Genomic DNA, 24,874 nt, shown 5'->3' on the forward strand with positions numbered 1-24,874 from the left:
ATAAACATCAAAAAACTTATTCTATTTGTTTCACTTAAGAATATCATCCTCTCTTAACAGGCTTTTTATTCTTCCTACAAATGCCAAAACCCTCTTCGGACTTTTGTAAAGTCCTAATCCAAGTCTTGTTGTTCAGACAAGAAAATCTATTTTGGGTAAAGTAATAAATCTAGATGAATGCAACAGAATTGAGAGAAGTATATTTATATACATAAATTTATGTATGACATATGTAGCTTTTCAAATTAAGGAGGTTGAGTCTATTGGAAGTAGATTATGAATGGATTAAAAATCTACATGCACATGTGCTTGGATATACAAACTAACTTATTTCTGAAATAGAACATAAAAAATAAAAGCCAAGAGGAAGATCGATGTCTTTGATATCAAAACTAAAAATTCAACATGACAAGGTATGGTACCGGTTATCAATTTATGATCTCAGCTCCAAATTTATCTTTAATTGTCTAGTGTGAAATAATGATGTAATTATTTCAATGATGAAATAATGTAAATATTTCTTCTATGCCAAGTGACAAGATGTCAGTAGAGGATGCTGGAGGGACCCTGAAGGAGGATAAAGGGTGCTCCTGAAGGCAGGCTCCTGCAAAGTGCAGGCTTCTGTAGCACCAGGTTCTTGTAGCGCATGCAGCGTGCTGCAATGCCTGGGTCCAGCGGTGCCTGCAGCTTCATAGTGCAGTGCCACTGGCACGGCCACTTCCTGTGAAGGGCTTCTCTGCCAGCAGCACTTTGGGTGTTTCATAGCCTCAGCGAACTTCTCCACTATCTAGTGAGCCTTAAGAAGCACACTCTCTCCAATGAGGTCTGGTTGTCAGCCCTGAATGGCAGCGGCTGTTCCCTGTATCTGCTATTCCTGTATCATTTAAAGCTCTTTATTGCTTACCAGCCAATCCTCCCATTACTTCCAACTCTTATCATTAACAATTCTTTATATTAAATTTTTGATCACTGTGTGATTTCTGTCTCCTAATTGGCCCATAACTAATGGAGAACTGATACTAGTACTGGAGTAGTCCTATGGGACAACCCCACAAAGAAGGGATTTGGGAATTTGTTTGTTTGGATCCTTGGTCTTGAAAACTGTGCTGAGTTCCTTACTGATAGGAAATAGAATGCTAGCAACTCTTTGCATGCAGTAACATGACAACCAAGCTACCACCTATGGTCAATTGTGACGAAGTACCTGCTAAAATGTGTGCCCTACGAGCCTAAATTGCTACTGTACTGACTCTCATGGCAGTAATGACCATAAAGACTGGCATGTGGGATGATTTTTTTGGATGTACTTTGGCACTTACAGAAGAATATGACAAGCTTGAGTCCTATCATGATCTGAGAACCAGTGAGCTTCCACAAAAGCCTTTACAAAATCTCTTATTTCCTGTAGTCATAGAGATAACACTGTTAAAAATCAAGCACAAATTTTAATTATGCAGAATGCTAAATTATAGTGACAGTTGAATTCACAATCTCATTTCTCATTGCTATTGAGATGAGATCTCTCCCAGGCCAAAGACAAGGTAGGGAAATCTATTACAAAGGGCAGCAGGGATATATCAGTAGACAGGTAGAGATCTGGCACACAGAGATCTTTGGGGTTTGATGAATACATACAGGCAACCAACTAGAACAGTGTTTGGTGTCTAAAACGAAAAAAACTCCAGGAGCCAAAACCTGACTTAAGTCAGCACAATAGAGTCACAACCTCTCTTACCCAGATTCCAGACCTAAGTCAATTCACAGATTAGGGTCCCTTGACTTCAGCAGAGGCTGGATCCCCTTGAGGAAGGACCACACACCACTGCTGCAGGTACATACCATAAATCTTCCTCCAAACTTTTTCCTAAGGGATCTGTAATCATTTTTTTAGTGATTTTTCATTAGAGAAAAAGAAATATACAGATCATTTGATGATTACTAGGTACCACCTCTAAATTCTAATTCCTAGGGACCCAAAACACCACTGTGGCTCACCAGTCAAAATAAAGGCTTACAGTGAGGAGATAGGAGTCTTAACTCAGGTCTGAATTATAGTGGACACAGTTGGCCCATGGTTCCACCATGTGGTTATTTCCTGTTCTTGAAGGATCAATTGGAATAGACATAATTATCAAATGAAAGGGTTCCTATATTGGTTCTCTGACCCATTAGTTGAAGTCTCATTATTGTAGAAAGGGATCATTGGAAGCCCCTGGATCTTCCCCCTGTCTATCAAGGAAGTAAACTAGAAGCAATTTTGTATCCCTGGGGGAAACTACAAAGATTAATGCAGGAGCAAGTGTGGTGGAAACTATCACATCACCACTTAACTCACCACTTTGGCCTGTGTAGAAAAAGAGATGGGTCTTGGAAAATGACTAGTAACTATCAGGTCCATACCTTAATCCGGTAGTGAGTCCAATTGCAGCTGCTATCCCAAATGCAGTATCTTTACTGGAATAAATGAATGTCTATAGTACTTGTTTTGCAAATACGCTTTCTGCTCCTTATCAAATTGCAAGGACCACGAGTAGTAGTTTTTTTTTTTACCTGACGAGACCACAGTGTATCTTCAAAGTCTTGCCTTAAAACTTTGTCAGTTCTCTTGCTGTCATGATATGTAATTCAGGGGCCTTGATCATCAAGACATTCCATAAAACACCACATTGGTCCACTATGCTGATAGCATGGTGATTGGATATCATAAGCAGAAAGTAGTAAGTACTTAGGTGCCCTAGTAAGAAAAGGAACTTCCCCTTGCCAAGGCTGACATGCATTACTGATAAGTGCCTATCTGTCAAGAACCAGGACTCATACCGAGGCTGCAATATACCACTCTCATGGGTAACAGCCATACTGCTGGTGACAGTTTCATTACATTAGACTTCTTCCATCATAGAGGGGGCAGAGATTCATTCGTCTCTACTAGAATAGATGCACATTTTAGATATGGATTGTCTTTTTGTCCATAATGCTTCTGCCAGCACTATCTGATCCATATACACAGAATACCTTATCCATCATCATGGTATTTCCTGTAGCTTTCCTTCTAATCAAGGAATCAATTTCACACAGTAAAGAAAATGCTGCAAAGAGCTCATGCCCATAAAATTAACATACCCAACACCCAGAAAGGGCTAGTCTAATTGAAAGGTGGAATAGCTCACTGAATATTCAATTACAATAGTGGGAGACACCATCCTGAAAGGATGTAGTTCTTATAGTAGGTGGCATATGCTTTGAGCCAGAGTATGAGTTGAGTGATCAAGGGGTTGAAATGAGAGAGGCTCCTCTCAGGATTGTACTTATCATCCCAGCAGCTGCGAGCTGTGCTGGTTTGGAGGTCTTATTTCCTAACAATGCTTCTACCAGAGGTACAACTATGGGTCTACTGATACAAGATCTAAGGTGAGGCTGCCATCTGGCCATTGTGGGATTCTTATGTCACTAAACCAAAAAGTATTACCCTACTGGCCGAAACGATCAATCCTGATTGATCCTGACTACCAAGGGTAGTAAGCTCGTATTACTGATACACAACAGAGGCAAGGGGATTCTCCAGGTGCCCATGTTCTTCCATTAGTAAGAAACTACCGCAAGCAAAACAGGACAACTGAACTCAGACCTTTTGGTAATGGACATTTAGGTCACTCCACTAGGTGAAGAACCCTAATCAGTTAAGGATCTGACCTCAAAAGGGCAAAAGAAATATTGACTCAGTAGCGGAAATTCATAAATTTATAGAAACAAGGGCTTTGAGCTTTGAATTCATGTTGTTTCCTGCTCCACCCATTATAGTGAAATATAGCTGGACCATATAGTTCTTTGCTATGTGGTATATTTTGTCAGTAGGGGGTACTAGAAGGATTTCTTTTCCTGGTTCTGGGCAAATTCCCATAGTGCCCAGCTCTGGCAGTGCACATAACTTAGCAGTTGAGTATCACTGGTATGGCACTTTCTACACATGGTTTATCCTGTACCTTCTTGGATGGCTTCACTGATTGTACTTCCCCATGGATAGCTTCCCAGGCACCAACTGAGATGGATTTACATCTACTACAAACTTCAACCAGAAAGCCAAGGTTGTATCCTCGATAAAGATTTCTGGAATTCAGCTTAAGGGAGAACAGATAGAGGGCACTTCTGCTATTTGTTATGCCTGTATTCTTCAGTCCTTTACTGCTTTGCAAATTTTTATTTACGGATATTATGCCCTATAACTCCGATCCATTCTTATAGTTAATACTTTATGTCAAATGTTCCTGTTCATACAGACACCATAATCAAACACAAAGGCTTGAAGAAAATAATGATTAAAGAAAATCCATTGACCATGGATTAGCATTCAAATACTTCAGGATTAAAAATAAATACCCCACCAATTAAGACAATAGAAAAACAGTTAATTCAGAGAGGGAACAAATGAATGTTAGTAACCAAGTTATATTTGGTGATAAGGATACAGAAAAAACTTTTGACACCTTGCTAGTGAGAATTAAGGCAATCTCAGTGTGTTAAAATTTTCCAAGTGGAAACTCTGACGTAGCTTTCCAATTCTGTTTACTCTACAGAAATATTAATAAATAAACTAGGTGGCAGGTACAAATATATTCTAAGCAAAATTATTAATAAAAACTAAGAATTGCAACAACCTAACCAGTATAGCTACATACACTTAACTTGGAAAGATTTCCAAACAGTTAAGTGAAAAAAAGTTGCAGGATGTCAAAATAAAAAAAAAACACATTATATATTTTCTAAGGGTACATATTGTTATGTGTATATATTGGGGGGAGGGCGGTTTAAAAACCAAATCAGTTCCAGTAAGTACCTCTGGGAAGTGGAGGGCAAGTAAGGAGAAGAAACTGGGGATAGTCAAAGCAGACTTATACCTTATCTCTAATAGTTTAAGGGTAGTGGGGTCGGGGGTTAAGAATATGTATTCATGTATAATTTGAACGATTAAGAATTAAGACTTCGAAATCCCCATCTTGAACTGCCAAGATTAAATGAGACTAAATTAAGTTATGCTGAAACTGAAAAGCTGGACAAAATATATGCAAGTTTTTAGAATACTGGTCTTTGGGCAAAGGACAGTAATCCTTGAAAGGAAGGAAACTATTGACCCAGCTTACTCTGTTGACCTTCTAAGACATGAGGCAGGGAGGGAACACCAGGCAGAACCTACTGGATTTCTTGAGTTCGAGAAATGGAGCTAAAGCGAGATAAAGGAAGCTGGATTTTCCAGGGCAGAGGACCAGGGCAGAGAGTCAAGGAAAGAGGAACTTCAGAGACCTGCAGAAAGTGCCCCTCCAATATTCATCAATGTATTATTGTTCAGCACATGCACATGAGGCAAACTACCCAATGATGGGGAGAGGTTTAGAGGAAACAGTATATGGAGCCCACGCAAAGCTAGGCATACAGCCTGCTTCCACTAGACCAAGCTAGAAAGCTTCATATTCCATGGGACACTGGACACTAAACTTGCCCTAGAACTGGGGAACAATTAGCCCTAGAACAAATGCTGCTCTGCTCTCACCTAACAAAGTTTAAAAGTAAGTCCTGAAAAGATCAAACTGTTTTCAAATAACTTATGTGCCAGAATAAAAATAACCAGCACCCAACAGGTTAAAATTTAATCTGGCACACAATAAAAAATTACCAAGCACGCAAAGAAATAGGAAAATGACCCGTAATTAGCCAAAAAAAAAAAAAAAAAAAAAAAAAAAATCAACGAACGGACCCAGATGTTAGAATTAGCAGACACAGGCATTAAAATGTTACATATAAAAACTAAAGAAAAGACTGAATATGTAGAGACATGAAAGATATAAAAACACCCAAAATAAATTTCTAGAAGTAAAAAACACATCGATCAGATAACATTAACAGATTAGCCAAAGCATCAGTGAACTCAAACATAGTAATAATGACAAAAACAGAAAAAGATTTTTAAAAACCTAAACAGTGTATGGGTCAACTTCTAGCAGCCTCTGTATAGAGTCCCCAAAAAAGAGGCCAGAAAAAAAATTTTTTGAATAAAGGTTGAAAATTTTCCAAATTTGATGAAAACCACAGACCCAAGAAACTCAACCAAACCTATGCACAGAAACAAAGAAAACAACAGCACATCATAATCAAATTGCTCAAAACCAGCGATAATGCAAAAAAATCTTAAAAGGCAATAGGAGAAAAATGTGCAAAGGAACAAATGACAAAGATGAAAGATTTCTCATAGAGCACAATGTAAGAAGACAGTGGACCAACATCGTTAAAGTGCCGAAAGCAAAAAACGTCAACCTAGAATTCTACATCCAATGAAAACCTTTCAAAAATAAAGGCAGATGCATTGAAAGATACTGATACCTGTACCATCATAACTAGAAATGTTAAAGGTTAAAGGACATTCTTTAGGCAGAAGGTAAATACCAGTAGCAAAGTAAAGGAGAGCACAAGAAATGGTAATCACATATGTATTAAGTATATAGACTTTTTATCATCTAAAAAAACTATTCTGAACTCCATTATCATCAAAACAATTTGTCTCTAGCAACATTTTAGGAAGTCTTCAAGCTTGGCACAGTTTTATATTTTCCAAACTTGACTATATAGAAAGCCAACATGAAACCAAAAGTTAATTTCTACAGCAAAATTATTAAGTCCACTCTTCTGGGTTTTAAATCTTATAAAGGAGTATTCTCTCTTCTTAGTTCAACTTCTGTGATCTAATATAGAATATAATCTTGGCCAAAATATGGACCAAAAGTACCAGGTTACAAATACCAGTATGTGGCTTAGTACTAGCTATTTTTATCAAGTCCTCTAAACAGAAACCCAATTTTACTTCACATGCAATCTGAACTAAAAAAGCAATTAACGAACAAGCTTTCAGATTTATAACAAACGTAGTCTCATGAATTTGTTACTTGGTAGAACATAAGTGAATGATTTCTACTTACTTGTGAAAGATCAACTTGCATGTCACACACAGACATATAATGCCCTCCCTCAAACTATCATTATTTTAAGGCTTTGTTCTCCACTGAAGAATACATACCTTAGTTACTATCTACTGGTTTTGGAGAGCAATAAAAATTGAGTAGACAACCTATCCACAGACTGATAAGGTAAATTCACTATCATTAAGTGAATAATCAAAAAGCAAAAACACATTTTGGTTAATAAAAAAACGCAGATTAATTCAATAAACATGTAGATTTATTTTAAATCAGTTTTATACACGATACAGATTGGTTTTGCAGTTTTTAATGAACTGAAAAAGAAATTTCTAAATACAGCAGTGTCTGCCTGTGCAATATCTTAAGGTAAAATACATTATTTTGATATAACTGCATCTGCATGAACAAATCAGATGAAAAACCTGAAAAGGTTTCTATAAACCTTCTGAATTAAAAAAACCCAAAAATGATTAATGGCTCCAGATACTAAATTGCTAAAGAAGGCAGGCGAAGGGGAGGCTATGAGCTCTGTTTTAAGAGCTCTTCTTGCAAAATCTAATGAATTTCCTATATTGTGATTTTGTTGTTAGAGCAGTATTCAAAATTACAGAAGATGAGAGGCTTCATCAGCTACATTTCCATGAAAATTGCTGTATGTGTTGACATTAATATGTGACACAGTATCTAGGTAAATGTCAATTATGCCTTTGTAGCTAATTTTTGCCACTTTGAGAGGAATGGAAATTGTGCATACTTTCAAATGAATCTTGTATCTTATAGCGCTCACTAAAAACTAACGGTCGTGGCACCATAATAAAATTTTTTGTGAGGTACCTAGAATATTACTACTAATGAAAACACAAAAATGTGAGGTAAACCTACCTTTTCCCCAAAACCTTTGAAGCTAGAGATTTTAAACAATTAAGGCACTTGAAAACATTAGGTGTATGTACAAATGTGCAAGTAAAATAAACTTTAGCTGTATCAGCAAGTAACAAAAAACAGTAATCTTCAAGAACCTTTAATTATCTTAATGAAAGGAATTTTGGCTTATGAAATGGACCTAAGCAACTTGTTATTTCCTACTATAAAATATTGAAAACCAAGGACTAAACTCAGCCACTATAGGCTAAAGAAACTAAAACAAACAAAAAAACTTTCATGACCTAGAAAAGCAAAAAGCTCATTTTAAACTAATTTTAGCCTCTGAACTAATCCAATGTATCAAAGGCAGGAAGAAGTATCTCTCTAAAACCAAAAAAACTAATGCTTCCTAAGAAAACTAAACAAAAAAAAGTATGCATGCTTATTATACTATGGGAAGTGAAACTAAGAAGGACAGAAGAGAGAGGATCTGTTTATCCAGGGCAAACAATCATCATTAAAAATCTACAGTAATCTCATCAACCAAAAATCCTCAGATTCTCTGAAATCACAAATTACACTAGTCACATCGGCTGTCTTAAAACCTAAAATGATTGTCTCATTTAAAGAGTAAATGATTCTAAAAGAACTTATTTCCTTCCTGCCTCATGAAAATTACTTTTCAAGAAAGCTTGGTGGAAATCCTTTAGAGGTATAACAGAGTTAGGATACTTTTTTGAAGTACAGAGGAAAAATAATTAAATCAATTTTATCTCTGTATTTCTTCATAGCCATAAGAAAAATGTTGGGAAGTTCAATATATGAAGGCTTTCAACTTTGTATAACAACCTTTAGCTTAAGTTACTCAGGTCTGAAATAAAGTAGGTTAAGTTTTCAATTAAATATTAACAGCATGGTATCTAAAAGCAGGTTTACTACTGCTCACATCAACAGTTACATCCTCAGACCAATCTTTTACCTTCCTTAATGTGAAACAACAAATCATAAACATTTTAAGTTACAGTCTACCTTTGAGCCTGTCTTTTAAGGCACTGTTCTTTATTTTCTCAATGATATAAGGTGCTTTACAAGTATTAACAATAACTTGCTATACTTTAATGGTTTGTATCCTTTCCATTCATTTCTTTAAATCTGGAATGTAATTCCCTCTGTGGCATCTTATTTCTAATGTAGAAAAAATTACTGTTATCAAGCACAAAATTTTACTCTAAGGATACAATTTACTCTAAATATACTAAATTTATAAATTTATTCCACTTTTGAAATGATAGCCAAAACTCTACCTGATTGATGCTCATTTGGCACATTCTTCTCAATTCTGGTCACTAAACTACATCCTGAGTTAGGATGAAAATGCAGCTTTCAGGCTTTACAATGACTAAATTCAAACTGCCAAAAGAGTCGTGAGGTTGTCTGCACAGGACAATATTTTCGATCACTTACAGAATTACATTTGGCATGTCAAGAAAAGAGAACATAATCCCAGAGCAGCAGCCATTTAAAATAAAAGAAGACAGCCACAAGGATTCATGCAGAATATTTTAAATACTCCTGTTGAGCAAAATGATTAACTGATTTTTCTTCAAGGATGATGCTCCAAAATATCCTATATGTATCCTTTGAAAATTTAAAGATCCTGGAATAGCGTCTTCCATGTGGGATATCTTCTAAGATGATATTTTGGTTTCAGTGAGTTATATACCAGTCCTTGTTAATTTAATGGGTCTGTTTACAGAGTGTGGTAGTTTCGTTCTTTTGATTTGCAGAATTTATAGAGAAAGAAAATTACAGCCTGTACACCCAAGACAAGGACAATTCCTCCAATGAAACTGGCTGCATCAAAGGTAGACTTTCGCATAGGTTGTGAAGTTGGAGTTAAAGTGGTATTAGTTGTACCTGTTGAGTTAGAAGAAATAACAGTAAGTCTCATGATCCCCTATCATGATTTCAAGACACGTCAGAGCTTCTATTTTGCCCTGTTACATTCTATAAAGTATTTCCTCTTGACTCAAGTCTTTACAACTAAAATTTATCCCTAATTGAAAAAGACAATTATTGATCAATCCCTTTCTTCATTCCATCCAGTGGTGTCAAATGGTTAATGCTGCTATACAACTTCAAATATGAAAATAACAGAAAAAGACTCTCCTGGTATATAAATTGTGCCCTAGGAATATGTGAAGCACTTTTAAAATTTGCAATTACTTCAGACTATAAATTTTTATTTAATTACTAGAATAAATATTAATAGTTGTGTTGAAAATTCATATTTTTGAATTTTACCAAATATATAAGGCAAATTTGGTTGCAATTTTTCAAATTACAAAGATAATCTTAAGTATCTGCAATTTATAATTCCAACAAGCAAAAGAACTTGTTATTAAAGGTATTTTAATCTTACTCTGCAGATTTTAGATTATGAGAAAATATTACCAACTCATGAGAAAAAAGCACAAAAATTTAAATTCCTTTTCCAGGAGTAAAACATTTCAAGTAGAGCACCATCCACTTCAATAAAAAGCAACTGCATATTTAAAATAAATTTTACTTTTTTCTTAAATAGACTATCAAATTAATACTGGTTCTGGTAACTCTATACATTAAGTTGGTCAGCTTTAAAATTAATTACAACTGTTACATACTTCTTGTGAAGACAGAATGGCTTTACTGAAACTGAGAAAAGTAGCATAAGAATGAAGCCAAAAGGATCAAAATTATAAGATTCATCAGAATCAAAGCAACAGTATTTTAAATATGGATAGAGAGAAGGGCTCCTACCTGTGTACCTGCTGTATTTTTAAATGTATTTTAACATTAAGCAAACATAAAAAGATCCTGAGGCATAACATATATTAACATATAATATAAAGTTAATTTTCACATGTACTTTCAAGAGTTATAAAGGAATTTAAGAAACGGTAAGAAATATGGCTGAGGCGCACATTTGGTAGTGACCTTGGCTTTTTAGATATTTCTCAGTAAAAAAGATTTATTTTCTTCACTCAAATTTATTATCTTCACTCAAATCACCATGGTCTAATACAGCACGCGATCAATCCCTAAGACTAATCAGTATTTAATTTTTAAGTTAAATTAGATTTGACCTACAAGTTGTACTAAAAGGGTTTTGGCAGAATGTTGTCACTTAATTCTAACGTACCATGCCAAATGTGATTACACATTAAAAAACTAAAAGAGGACTCTCAGCAAACCTACCATTATTGCTCTAATAGCCTACTATCTTGGTCCTCTTAATGTAAGTTTCAGTTCATAACCATTCCTGAATAAAACTGGAAAACAATGACAGAAATAGTAGACAATGGTGCACACATATCCTGTCTCACTGTTAAGTTAGAAAATCTCAATTACCTGGTGCAGGAGCTGTAGAAGGGGAAGGTATAGTTGTGGTTTTAGCTGGAATGTAAAGAAAATGCATTAAAAACTTAAATTTCTGAACTTCCCAACTATCTAACATCTATCTTTTTAAAATAATGCCACCAATTTCAACATGCTTTCAATTTTTTAGAGAATAAAGGCCAAATTTCAGTTACTGGTTCACTAACATATCTACACATTCACAATACCAGCTTTTAAAAATGTATTTGAAAATGTTAAGCAATCATGATATTAGATCTATGTTAACATCTATGTGTAAAATCTACGTATACATCTGTATAAAGTTTGTAAAGACACACAGAAGGGCACGAATTAGTGTTTAGGTGAGGGAACTACAGGTTCTTTATAATATACTGCTTCTAAGACAAAACTTAAAAAGTCAAGGTAAAAAACAAGTGCAACTCAGTATTTTTTATGTAGGTATCAAAATTTCTTATCTTCATTATTTCAGGGGATTGGCAAAACTTTTCTTAAAGGAGTAGAAAGTAAATATTTTAGGTTTTGTGCACTGTGCAGTGCAAAGGCAGCCAAAAACAACATGCAACGAATGGGCATGGTTGGTTTCAATAAAATTTTATAAGAACAGGTGTCCTGGGGCCATGGTTCCTCCAATTTAGATTAGAAGAGCCCAAGGATAAGCTCTAGTGTACTTTCCTACATGAGCCCAATTATCTAATGATGCCTATAATGAAATGTGTATTCTTGGGAAGGTTAGAGTGAATACAACATTTTAGGAACAAAAGCACTATATATTAAGACTCCTGTTATATCAACACTACTGATGGATATGTTACAATATGTTAATAACACTGAAGGATATTTTCATACATTTGTATCCTTTTCTTTCTCACTGCTGTGCACATTTACCCATCCCGCTCTTGGCTGTACAATTAGGTCACCTCTCATTTCTCCATGCTATGAACATCTTACAGAAAAATATCTGATCTCATCAGTCTGATAGGACTGATTCCTATACATAATTCCCAGTTTAGAGGGTATGATTATTTTAACACTTATATCCTTTTGAAGTTTTTGTTGCTTAGACATGTATAACCACAAAAAAAGAGTTTATAAACTACATACATACCAAATTCTTTTTCAATCTTACACTATTATTAATATTGTATGACAATGTTAAGGGAAGAAATTAGCAAATGCTATTTGATTCTCATTAACCACCCTCTGAACATGGTAACTAATTCTTTTTTGTAAATAGGCAAAACATGTATACACTTTTACTTTTCAGCGAAGTATTTTACATTAACAAATTTTCAAAACTGGGCACTAAGAAAATGTACTTCCACTGACCTACCGTATGTTCCTTTCATTTAAAAAAAAAATTCAAATTGTAAAAGCTGCTATTAGTGACAGAAAATTCATAAAATATAGTAAAGACATTTAAGTAATCCTATCACTCTGAGTAACATGTTTCTTCCTGCCAGCCATTTTTCTAGGTATATAAACCAAAAATATTGTACCAGAACTATTTAATACTTATTTTCCACTATATCATAGGCATTTTCCACTTGTTTGACATAATGTAGTCATTCTAAGATATTTATAAATATTAATATCTATGTTTATATTACTGGTACTGGTAGAAGACTTATAATTAACCCACTGAACACTTTTCTACATAGAAGAAATTTTCTTTGTTCTGTTTCTTTAATAGTCCCTTAATTTCTCAATTGCTCTCTTCAGCAGTAGCCATGGAAAGAGACCATATAAAGGTTTTTCAACCATTAACTGCCACTCAATTGATGCATTTTCAGCAAGCAAGCCCTGGCTTTCTTCCACTTTAATGAACCAAAGAGAGAGAAAACAAAAGGAGACTCATGGTAGTTCACAGGAAAACAAAAGTGAGGACCAAGCAGGACAAACACGTCAAGACTCATGGGGAAGAAATTAAAAGTGGACCCATAATGGTTTGGGGGAGATCATTTCCCTCTCTACTATCCCTTTATGTTCACATAACACATTCTGGACATTCATTTTCTCTCAATATTTCTACTTTCATCTACTTTAATACCCTCCTACTAATCGATGACTTCTAATGGGTACTAAAGGTTTATGAGCACACCGTGTGCTCTCCAAAGTTAGTTTTGTAGCATTTACAGAATTCCGTGGCATAAATATTTCCACTATAGCCTTAATTCAAACTACCAACATGGTATCACTGAACATGCACACCTGGAAACAGCTGTGTACAACTGGCTAGCAAAAGCTGGTACAAGCTAGCTCACCACTGCCGAAGTCTTTCAAAATGAGTTGTCCTTGTTACAGCACTTCCTCTGAAAAACTACACCTAAAACACATATGCAGTTTCTCAGACAACACTTCTCCTAGCTTTCTTACTTCTCTGCCCATCCCTTCTCAGTTTCCTCTCCAGTCCTCTTCCTACCCCTTAGACATTATTGTTCCAAAGGGTCCTCAGGCCCTATACTCCCCTCTAAAAGCTGCTCCAGTGGACTGCACTACTGCCTACAATGATTAACCTATCTGTACTTTTTTTTTTTAAATTAATTTATTTAGGCGAGGCAACCCTTGGTTGACCTCACCGACTACAAGGACCTTATTAGCTTACAATCCCTTATTTTTTATTTTTTATGCCTACAGCACCTGGTCTTCCTAGGTGGTCTCCCATCCAAGTGCTAACCAGGTCCGACCCTGCTTAGCTTCCAAGATCAAATGGGATTGGGCTTATTCAGAATGGCATGGTCGTAGACAATCTATCTGTACTTTTAGCTAAGAGCTCTCCCCATCACCTCAATCATGAAGTCCTATGCCTTCTATTTCCTACGTCTATTTGCATTAGTCTGGAACTTTTCCTCTATTAGTCATCGAGAATCACTGTTACAGATTATCTAACATCCCTGTGTTCACTTGTCTCCTTCCAAACTCCTTTCTACCTAATCAGAATAAGTCATTTTATTAAAATGCAAGTCTCATCACATGACCTACATACCTCAATCCAAGAGAGCAAGGCATACACAAAGGGACTTTCTAATCTAGCCCTTGATTTGTTGATTGGCCAGCTTCATTCTTCCTCACACTGTACTGGACATATCAAATCCAATTCCTTGACCTCATTATACCCTTCCCAAGTGTTGACCACCCTGTTCCGCTTGGGAAACTTTTGTCATATCTTACCAGGGTAATTTCAAGCTTCAGTCAACATCTTCAGGGAGTTGTCACCACATATGCCATGCTAGTCAATACACACACCTTCCTACAAATCCTGTAACATACTATGCTTACTTACCTCTTTCACAGTTACCAATAGGCAAAATGCTGTCTTACTTCTATTTCTATAGCCCTATCATCTGGCCTAGTACTTGTACTGGAGTAATTTTTTTTTTTTAATTATTTACTTCCCCTATCAAATTGGTAGACTGTTAAAAGGAGATATTATCTAATGCTATTTAAAGTATGGTGAAAACTTTCAACTTGTTGATAGGAATGAAAAACATATCTTTTTGGAAAGCAATCAGTGTTCAGTCTTAAAATAATCATATGCTCTGACTTAGGAATAACGCTGTTTGAATCAATCCTATCAGAAATGACAGAAAATATTCCCCTATAAGATGTTCCAACCTAACTATTCGATCAAGAGCAGGATGCATAAAGTGTATACAACAATTCTTGCAGTAAAAGGGTACATATTGTCCGATTTTATAAGTTTATTTATTCAGATATACACATATAAAAGACTAGAAAAACAATCACTTAAAACATTTTGGTGTACTTCTAGGTGATAGGAATTATATCGAATTTTAATTTCCTTTTAGGCTTTTATATTTCCGGAGGTTCCCACAAAATCTACAAAAAGCAGTTTTCAAACTCAATGTACAAAAGCTACAGCAAATCCACTCAGATTCAATGAACACAAAACACCAAAGCTCTGTGTCGCTGTCACAAACAGTACACATAAAGTAATTACTGTGACCCAAGACTAAATATGCCCACTAATTTTTAAAATTATACTAACAACTTTTAGATATTTAATTACTAAAATGTAATTTTAAGCTTATCGAGAGAGTTTAAAATTTCTGAAAGGAGGAAGAGAAGGAAAAGTCAATTATTTTCTATTACCTGTAGAATTGGTTGGCAATGGAGCAGCAGTGGGCGCTATTTAAAAAACAAACACATATATTAAGTCAAAGCTGTCTAAAACATCACAACCTGTAACACTGTTTCCTATGCGTTATTCCTATTGGCAGTCATTTGAGTGCCACTTAACAATTTTTACATTTTAGTACCACTTGTGAAGGAAACTGACAATTGCTCTGACCCAATACTGGTCTATCCTTCTTGACAAATAAAAGCACCAATTTTCAATGACACATTCCTCATCCCAGCAAAACATTTCTTGGCCTCTCCTGGCAGATAGGTAGCCATGTGTAACTTCTAAGAAGCATATATAAGGTGGATATGGGCTTCTTTTTCTTCCTTTTCCTGCTGACAGGAAAACCAATTAGATGGTTAAAACATGAGAACTCTCCTTGGAGGGTAAGGTCAAAGGCATTTTTGAGGAACAACAGTAAAAACCTAGGCGCCTGGGTTCCTAATGGTGGTAGAGCTCTTACTATAGCCCTCCAGACTTCCTTTACATGAAAGCAAAATAAATCCATTTTTTAATCCATTGTAACCTGAAGTTTTACATCCTTCATAGTCAAAACTAATTCTAATACATCATCAATGTAGAATTACTTGTTCAGTATTTCTTTAATGTTTCTTAAAATGTTTTATTTTTGTTTCTAAGCACTATTATGAAATCAGATAGGATATAGTTATTAGTATTTTCCAGCACACATTAAAATAACTATTCAAATGTTTGTTCATTTACCATCTAAACCATGTTATGCACTCTGCAGACGGTGTTAACTGATCTCATACTAATGAAATTCTCAGTTATAAAGTTCAGGTTGGGATGGAGAAATGCCCACCAAAATTCAAGTTATAGGTAGTCTTTCAAGGTTACTGACACTCTCCAGAAAAACCTTTTGCTGTATTTAATTATCATCCATGTACCGAATTAGGAGTTTGACTTTCTTATTGAATGATAGTCTTGTTTAAAAAAAAAAAAAAAAAGTCATCTGTTTCATCTGGGGAGTTTATTTCCTGGGCAAAGAGTAAAGTAAAAGTTAAAGAGTAATCAAGTTCCACAAATTAAAGCACAGGAAATGGATGAATACAGAGGAGATTCATTTAACCATAGCACAAATTATGCTGAAGACTGTGACAATCACCAGTACCAAAACCAAGAAAGTGCCAGAACAAGGCTGTCCAGGCCTATGAAATGCAAAGAAAGAAAGGATCTAAACTACGAGTTTCTGGAGGAGTAGGGAAAAAAGTGGAGAAGGAAGCATATGTATTTATAGCATTCCACAGTATAGCCAGATCACTAAACCAAGTTTCAAAACACTGTCCTTTCAGCAAAAGATATAAATATGCTATTCATATTCAAATTTATAAAACGATTAGAATGATGGCAATGTCTCAAACCAGACTGACTGAAATAAGGCCTCCATAAGCAATGATCTCCCTCACCTCTTTGTGGCCACTTTCCCCAACAGCCAATGTGAATACTTACCAGAACAGAAATCTGTGCGGTTCACTACTTGGCAACCACTAATTGTTGAATTATGTGAACAGTAGTTTTTATCTGTGATGGAAAAATTAAAAAAGATAAACAGCACCAATCACTCACTTATATTATCTTTGACTTTGTTACTAAGATCCATAATTGCTTCCAAAAATCAAACTCACGCATATATACTATATAAGTCTGTCCACAGACCAATAAAATACTGTTATCCTTTTTCCCATTGTTTTAGAAATATTACACAGAATCTCTCCAAATACTATCCTTTTAAAATCCACATGAACATACTGAACAGATAAATCAGAAACACTCAAGAGCTCAGAATTGTGGTATGACAACTGTACAAGGAAGACTGCTAGAATCCTTAACAGGGCTGATTCAAGAAAGTGGTCAGGGCCCCATAAAGGCTTAGTAAACAGGGGAGATGCCCTAATGGCAGCAGTAAGTCCTCTGTTCCAGGTATCATCAATAGTCTTCTACATTTTCTAACCCATTTCCAGTTTAGGAAAAAAAGTGCAGCTTGCTGCCAGCATTAATTTAATTTTACATAAACATGCTCTTTGAGGCTCAAGCAAATGTGACAGGTTTTCAAAGTGAAAATAGTATATAAAAACTGTTCTTGGAGTTATTTCTAAACAGAACTTGTCTCTAATCCTAATATATTAGAAATGTACACATAAATCGAATTCATCAAATGAATCTTCGGCTAACAGCCATTCGAGAACAACATTAACATCATGTATAGGAATGCTATGTTTTCTAGGATTTGACATTTTCAGCGGTCGAGAATTACTGTATTTCATAAATGGAAATACCACTACTAAAAACACAATGCTAGAAATAGAATGGTGTCATTCATTTCCAAAGACTATTGATATACTAGAGTGATGGAAAAATATAAGCAAGATATTTTATGGTAAACTTTGGGGGTAAAGTTAGTACTGCAATCTGTGAGTTATTTCAGGGTAAACTTTGTAGCCACAGCGCTGCTGGCGAGTATTCTTGAGGCAAAAGGGAAACAGGCTAAAATTGATTTCCTGGACGGACAGACTTAGAGCAAGAGTATGGAGAGCTTTCCCCAAAATACTACAGTAGGACATTCAATCTCCAAAACTTGTCAACTCTGCCATACATGGTACAATTTTAAATTCCATTTTATGATCTAAGAAAAGTGACTCTTATACAATAAAAGTGAATTTAAGCCAAATTAAGCCAATACCTTAATTTTAAAAGATTTTTAAATTTTACTAGTGATATAATTTCCAGAACTCAAAATTTTCGATGAAGAATAAAGAAGCACAACATGTAGCTTTGGCTTCTTTATATAAAAAATGATAGATTATTTTACTTATAAGAAAAAAATTCAACTACTTTACATTAAGAAAGCATAATAATTTATGCTGTAATCCCATGGTTCTAGCAAAAACCTTACTGGAATTTCAAAGTATCTCTATCTAACTCTTTATCCCTCAAATTAAAGGTAACTTTAAAACAACGAAAGCACAGGAATCAACTCTATTCCTTCCTTATTCTTCTCCCACATCTAAATATCCAAGAGTTTCATAAGGTCTCTATAATATATCTAGCAGGACATATTGAGGATAAATGTCTCAAACATTTTTCTGGGGGGCAATTTTCAGGGGAAATTTTACAATTTTCTTTCACAGCTAAAATTAGTATCTTACAAAGGTCTAAAATCTCTTATTTTAAAACTATTGAGCCTTAATTATCAAGTCTAAGGAATTAAAAGGAGGGGGAAATGGAAGACAAGAAGAGATTTTAGGGGAAAGGGTTAAGCAATTGGCACTTTAAAGTATCTGATTTGCAAAATGAATAATATATACTATTCTAAATGTTCTACATAATTTTCAAATGTTCAATACCCTGTAGCATATTTTAAAATGTTATACTAAAGTGCTGCATTGTCGAATTAAAACAATCCTAAATCTCTTACCTTCTTTACATTCCATCCAAAAGCAGACAGCATTATCGATAGCAGTGCTAGCATTAACACAGGAAACACAACTGTTGCGGCCTTCACAGGTATCTAGAGGGTGGGATGTATGCAGTCAGTTAATTACTGGCATCTGATTTTGAATTTATATTACTTATCCTTTTTAAACGACAGTAAGCATTATATACAGTACCACCTTACTAATTCAGAGAAGTGGTAAAACTTTATTATAGCTTATCAACAGAGGAATGGGTAAAGAACAAGTGTTATACATATACAACAGAATATTATTTAGCCTTTAAAAAGGGGAAATCCTATAATAAGCTACAACATGGATTGTCTTTAAAGGCATTATGCTAAGGGAAATCAGCCAGTCACAGGATAAATATTGCATAACTCCACCTATATGAAGTTATCTAAAAGAGTCAAACTCAGAATCAGAAAGTAGAATGGTGGTTGCCAGGGGCTGGGGGGGCAGGGAAATGAAGAACTGCTGTTTAATGAGTATGAAGTTTCATGCAAAATAAAAAAAAAGTTCTAGATGTGCTTATAGTTAATACTGTAATATACACTTAAAATTTAGTCAAGAAGGTAATTTTCATTTGATTTTTTTAACCGCACACGCAAAAAAACTTTGTAAACTAAGAAATTCCAATTTTTTAAAATGACTTAGAAGCCAGAAGTCAACTCAAGAAAAAGAAAACAAACACAGCTAATGGGAATGCTTACTACTTCATGACACCTATCTGAACAACGTCCCCCTCCCCCGCCCCCACTTTTTTCTGAAGGCATTTTGAAAGCATCCTTCCTTAAAAAATAAAAATATTGGGAAAAAAGACTGTTATAAAGCCATCAATACACACAGGGAAATCACTGCCCCAAAACATCAGATGAGACACTGAAATTTTTAATAGCAATAAATATGTACTACAGGTTGAACCCAAGCTCCCATGATGCCCATTTTGAAAAGCCCTCCAAGATTCATAATTCATAAATGATCTACTCTTTCCAGGGTTCCTCCACGGCTGGAGAGTAAGGAACAACTATCTGGAGGGGGCTACATTCATGTAGACATAATTTAACAAGTTAGCAAAGTCTTTTCTCAATAATTTAAGCCAAATGGTCCAGAAATACACTTCAAAATAGGCTAATTACAAATAAATGTCTGGAAAAACACATGGACTATAGAATTGGGCTCTATCCATTTTCCTAGAAGCTAGATACCTCCAAAAAAACATTTTCATTTCGCTTTCTCTGTACTTAAAAAAAAAATAGTTCTAAACAGAAGCATTTCACTTCAATACTTTATCATTAATCAGAGACTGGGACATATATGGTACCTTGGCAGAAAGTGGAAGGGGTCGCAAAGTAGAAATAAGTTCTGGGGTTTATACAGAGATGAAAAACGCTAGTTGTTTAAAATATTTTGGGCTTGATGATGAATGTTTGGATAGCATGGTGAATGACATTTACAATGAACTAAATCTGCTACCTTTCAGCTTATCAAACTACTACTTAAATCATTTCCTTCACATGCATTTAAATTACACAAGCTTCTTAAAAAACATACACACGACAAAACTACAATTCTGAGAGGAACTGCTAAATAAGCAGGCGACAATACATATTCTGCTCTATCGTAAAAATAGCGCAGGTTAGAATTTCCAGTACTGTACTGCAATTTCCCTTTATTTAAAATTTTTGAATATTACCATTATATTTTTCTGAATCTAACAAATAACATTGTTTATTATGTATTTTATTAAACTTTTATAAAATACAAAAACTAGGAAAGACATTATAAAACAATATTAGAGTGAAAAAAAATGCCAAAGTGAAACACAGCAATTTTGTCACGATGACTGGTTACTTAACTAGAATAACCAATCACATACTGCAAGTTTCTTCACCTTATTATCTCAAACTTATCCTCCCTTCTTTTTAATATTGTCACGACATTGCCAATTCTTTAAGATTTAGCGTATGCCTCAACCAGATGACTGCGGAGCTTAACAAAAGATGTGCTCCTGATCCGGTTCTAGAAAATCGACTGATCTGAGTTCCAATCCCCGCTTCACAATCTACTAAACATACGGTCGCGACAGTCACTTTCTATGCATTTCCTAGGTTTCACCACCTTCTAGTTTGCTTAAAATATAAAATACTAAGAGACATGTGCGAAGCACTGGGTACACAAATGAACACTTTCTGTCCTTTGTACATTATATGTAATGTAAAGTTTCAACTAAACGCTCAAACCTCAGATATATCCCATATCTGCAAAATTAACGTAATTAAATCTCAGATGACTTATTTTGTCAGACCCAAGTCTAAGACGCCAGGGAATACTGTCTTCAGTTTCCCTTTCTCTCTTTCGCCAACTTCCGGAGAAGCCTCTCTCCGGAGTACCTGGGTGGACAAACGACTAGACTAATCCCAGGGAGAGGGAGTTTAGTCTCACTGCCAACTTTTGGAGACGCGTCTCCTCGCCCCATAATCGACCCCACTACCGCCGCCACGGAAGGAAGCCACGTCCCCTCTTTCGAGCCTACGGTGAGGCTAGGGATTACGAGGCACTTTTATAAAAGCACTTTTGAAAGAGACAGTATGGGGATAAAAATAGGCTAACGGCCACCGAAACTCGGCCGCCCCTTCCCACCAGCGCGCACCCCCACCGCGGCCACCTCGCTCCCGGCGCGGCTGGACTCGGACCCGCCGCCATTTTTCCGGAGGGCGGCCCGCCCTGACCCCCAGCGCACCACGGGCAGGGAGGGCAGCTCCGCCGGGCAGGCGGCGAGCGAGCGCAGAAAGCCGGTTGGGCCAGCGCCCACCTGGTGCTAGAGTGGTGACCGGCAGGACCGTCGACGGCGACTCTTCTGTCTTGTTGGTGGGCGCCGAAGTCGTGTTCGGGGACAAGGTGGTGTTCGCGACAGGGGTGGTAGAGCCGTCAGCTGCGGTCACCACACAGAGCGCGGCCAGGCATGCAGCGGCCCAAAGCAGCAGGCGAGAGAGCCCCGACATCTCGAATTCAGCGCTGGTGTTTCGGCGAGAGCTGCGGCGCACAACACCGGCCTGTCCCTCTCTAACCCGTGGAACCGCCTCCAAAACTCCGCTCTTCCCGACGCGGGAGTGCGCTGGGGTCACGTGAGGGACCCCTGCGGGGCTCGAGGGGGCGCCGTGGAGCGGAGGCGGGGCGTGGACGATACCAACTGGAATCCTGCGGGAGGGGGAAAGAGGTATTGAGAGGAAACCGAGGGAGGCTGTCCCTCAAAGTGACTGTTGTATAGTGAAGAAACTGGCAAAACACAGGAAACTATTTTATTTTCCCTCAGATTCCCACACGGGACGCATTCTGGCTCTTCTTGGTCCTGCAATAAGGAACGCTCCCACCTGGCTTGCATGAAACAACCTACATGACGCGGCGCGCGGCGTCCCCCAGAGCGACTAGTGAGACGGTAATTCTGCCGCCCCACGTGACCTGAGGGCGGGGCCTGCCAGACCCAAGTTCCCCCCGGACGGAAGTTGTTTCCACGCTGTGCAGTTAGAACCTGGGCCAAGAGTTAAATTTGTGCCGTGCTTCCGCATTCCCAAGGTGTTGCATATGCCCATAATAGGACCCGCGCTTTTTATCTTGAAAATCGTTTTTGCTGGAAGTAACCGGGTGTTGGGACTCTCCAGGGAAAGGGAGACACCACGTGGTTAAGGTGTTTCTGCTACGCGGTGCACGTACTGAGAGCCGCTGAAACACCGAAAGCAGTCTCTTGCCTTCCATCCTCACCTACACACCGTCTACCTCCGTCACGCTTTCCTAGCCTGACTTTTCCGAATTTCCTGCTATTTCATCAGCGATAGCAGCACTCAGTCAATGCCATCACTATAATCATAGAATCAAAGGTGACCTGAGTTGGAAATCCATCTGGTCAGTTCCCACCCCCACTTTACAGGTGAAGAAACATTCAGAAAACTGAATTGACCAAAACACTGATTGCTTGGTGTCCGGGCTTGATTTCCAAATGCCTACTAATGTTCTGTAACTGCTCAGGCTTTTAGTAAGGGTGAGCGCCATCTGATGCCCAGTCTCACAGAAATATTCACAAGTGCAGCCATAGTTACATCAAATAGTAAAACTTAGATTATAAAAGCTAAGTATTCAATGTGTTTTCAGCTATTTGTATTTATCATGTAATTTTAATTATGCACATCTAAAATAACACGCACAGTAATTATTTTTGTGAGATCTTCTTTACTATGAAAACACCAAAAAAGATGACTGCATAAGTGCTGTTAAACAAGTTTGAGGCTGAAAATTGTCCTGAAAGGATTTGCTGAGCCATATACTAACCAGAAAAAGGACTGGGTCCTGAGATACAGATGAGCCATCAGGAGCAGGGCTTGATGGAGAAGACAAATATGTCCACCATCATGGGGGTGACAGTGGCTCTTTTACACAATTTTGGAGCAGAAAGATACAGGAGGTTTTGAGAGAATTTACATTGGCTATGGATAGGGGCGAGTGGTGTCAGGACAAGATTAAGTCAAGAAAGTTCTAGGATAGGTGAACAGTCAATAGGAAGAAGTATTTGTTGGTTGTGGGCAACTATCTGGAAAGTTCATGCATAAGCAGGAAGCCAACTGGAAGTTGATTCAAAATTTCAACATTTCTTCAGGAATGTGAACAGTCCTTTGTGGATTTTGACCTATTGTTAACTGATTAATTTCCCATGTCTCTTTCACCCTCAGGCCTGCTGTAATTTAATTCAGGACATCTCAGAATTTTTCTCATCAGTGCTTCACCTTTTTTGCCTAAATTTGAAAGCATTTTTAACTCCCCAGATTCTAATCATTGGGGTCCTTCTGTACCCTAATGGCTATGGACGTTTGTTACATTGACTACACTAGTTGGAGATTTGTTCAAATGTAAACAAATGATCTTTGACCGATTCAACCTATGGCCGGAGGCATGAGAGTGCAGCCAAGTAAATAAGTGAGGTCCCATCATCAGCCTTCAAACAGTGAACCGGCTGCTCTTCTCTCAGGAGCTCTCTCACACAGTGTTTATTTGGCACATGACCACCTGACACCCAGACCAAATGTAGGCACCAGCCTACTTTTTTAGAAGGTTAAAAATATAATAATTGTTTTCTTCCCACATGCCAGTGGATTATCTTGTTTATGCCCTAGGATGAACACCCTACTGTTAAGGCCATTGTTTCACACTTTGTCACTTAGGTGTTCAACTCTAGTCCTTAGATTTTTGTTAGTCCTTATAAGGGGACATTTCATTCTATTATGTTGACTTGAGAAGCATTAGCTTATTTTATTTTACATGGCATCTGTTGAGCTAGATCAAGTTAGACTTCCAAAGTTATTTTCACCATTCCAGAGCAAGGACTGGCATCTATAATATAGTTTTAACAAGATGTATTAAATCTCATATAATATTTAAATGTTTCAACAAAAGATTGTAATAAATCAAAAATTAATAGTGAGCTAAAACTGTATATTCAGATTCTGACTATTAACACTGTGATTAGGATTGATAAAATTACTAAAGCTACTCTCCTTAGGAGGTACTCCACTTTGACCATGTATATTTTTGATAACTGTTCCAGGGTTTCAGAGGCAAACATTACATTTTAGATCAGTTGTTCACAACCTTGGCTGAACATAGGAACCACGTGGGAAGTCTCTCATATAGGTCTATGTCTTTAATATATCCTAGTGGTTCTTAAAATATGGTCTCCAGACCAGCAGCATCAGCAAACCTGGGACATATTAAAAATGCAAATTCTTCTGCCCACTCTAGACCCACTGAATCAGAAACTGGGGCAGGTCCCAGGACTCTGTATTTTGAGAGGCTCAAGAATTTCTGATGCACATTGAAGGAAAACAAACAAACAAACAAACAATGATTCATCACATTTTCAAAGCCCCCTACTGAATACCAAACTTTGACACTTATGTTGTGTATTTTACTATTGAGTTTGCTACAAATATTTTGTATGATGTATAAAATTATTTGAGATATGGACTGACTAGATTTGTCTGTTTTAAGTTATGATTCTATTTTGG

At 36.8% G+C, this 24,874-nt stretch overlaps 1 protein-coding gene and 1 pseudogene across 1 annotated transcript; both read right to left on the reverse strand.

Moving 5' to 3' along the window:
- Positions 1-7,203: 7,203 nt before the first annotated feature.
- CD164 (CD164 molecule) lies at positions 7,204-21,944 on the reverse strand. The gene is made up of 6 exons (XM_016160218.2): positions 21,634-21,944; positions 18,803-18,895; positions 16,837-16,908; positions 15,336-15,371; positions 11,217-11,261; positions 7,204-9,743 (listed from the first exon to the last, which is right to left on the reverse strand). The coding sequence occupies exons 1-6, from the start codon at positions 21,821-21,823 to the stop codon at positions 9,577-9,579; spliced, it is 603 nt and encodes a 200-aa protein (XP_016015704.2). The 5' UTR covers positions 21,824-21,944; the 3' UTR covers positions 7,204-9,576.
- LOC118606528 lies at positions 13,851-13,969 on the reverse strand (annotated as a pseudogene).
- Positions 21,945-24,874: the final 2,930 nt, after the last annotated feature.

This window comes from Rousettus aegyptiacus, unplaced genomic scaffold, assembly GCF_014176215.1.
Source record: "Rousettus aegyptiacus isolate mRouAeg1 unplaced genomic scaffold, mRouAeg1.p scaffold_m13_p_1, whole genome shotgun sequence".
Classification (NCBI taxonomy): Eukaryota; Metazoa; Chordata; class Mammalia; order Chiroptera; family Pteropodidae; genus Rousettus; species Rousettus aegyptiacus.

What these genes read in the sequence shown, in the direction of transcription:
- CD164 (XM_016160218.2), bottom strand. Translation starts at nt 21,823, where the DNA reads ATGTCGGGGCTCTCTCGCCTGCTGCTTTGGGCCGCTGCATGCCTGGCC. An exon ending in GGTCACCACTCTAGCACCAG is followed by an intron (nt 18,896 to 21,633) that starts GTGGGCGCTGGC and finishes CCCACCCTCTAG; the next exon opens with ATACCTGTGAAGGCCGCAAC. An exon ending in TTGGATGGAATGTAAAGAAG is followed by an intron (nt 16,909 to 18,802) that starts GTAAGAGATTTA and finishes TTTCCATCACAG; the next exon opens with ATAAAAACTACTGTTCACAT.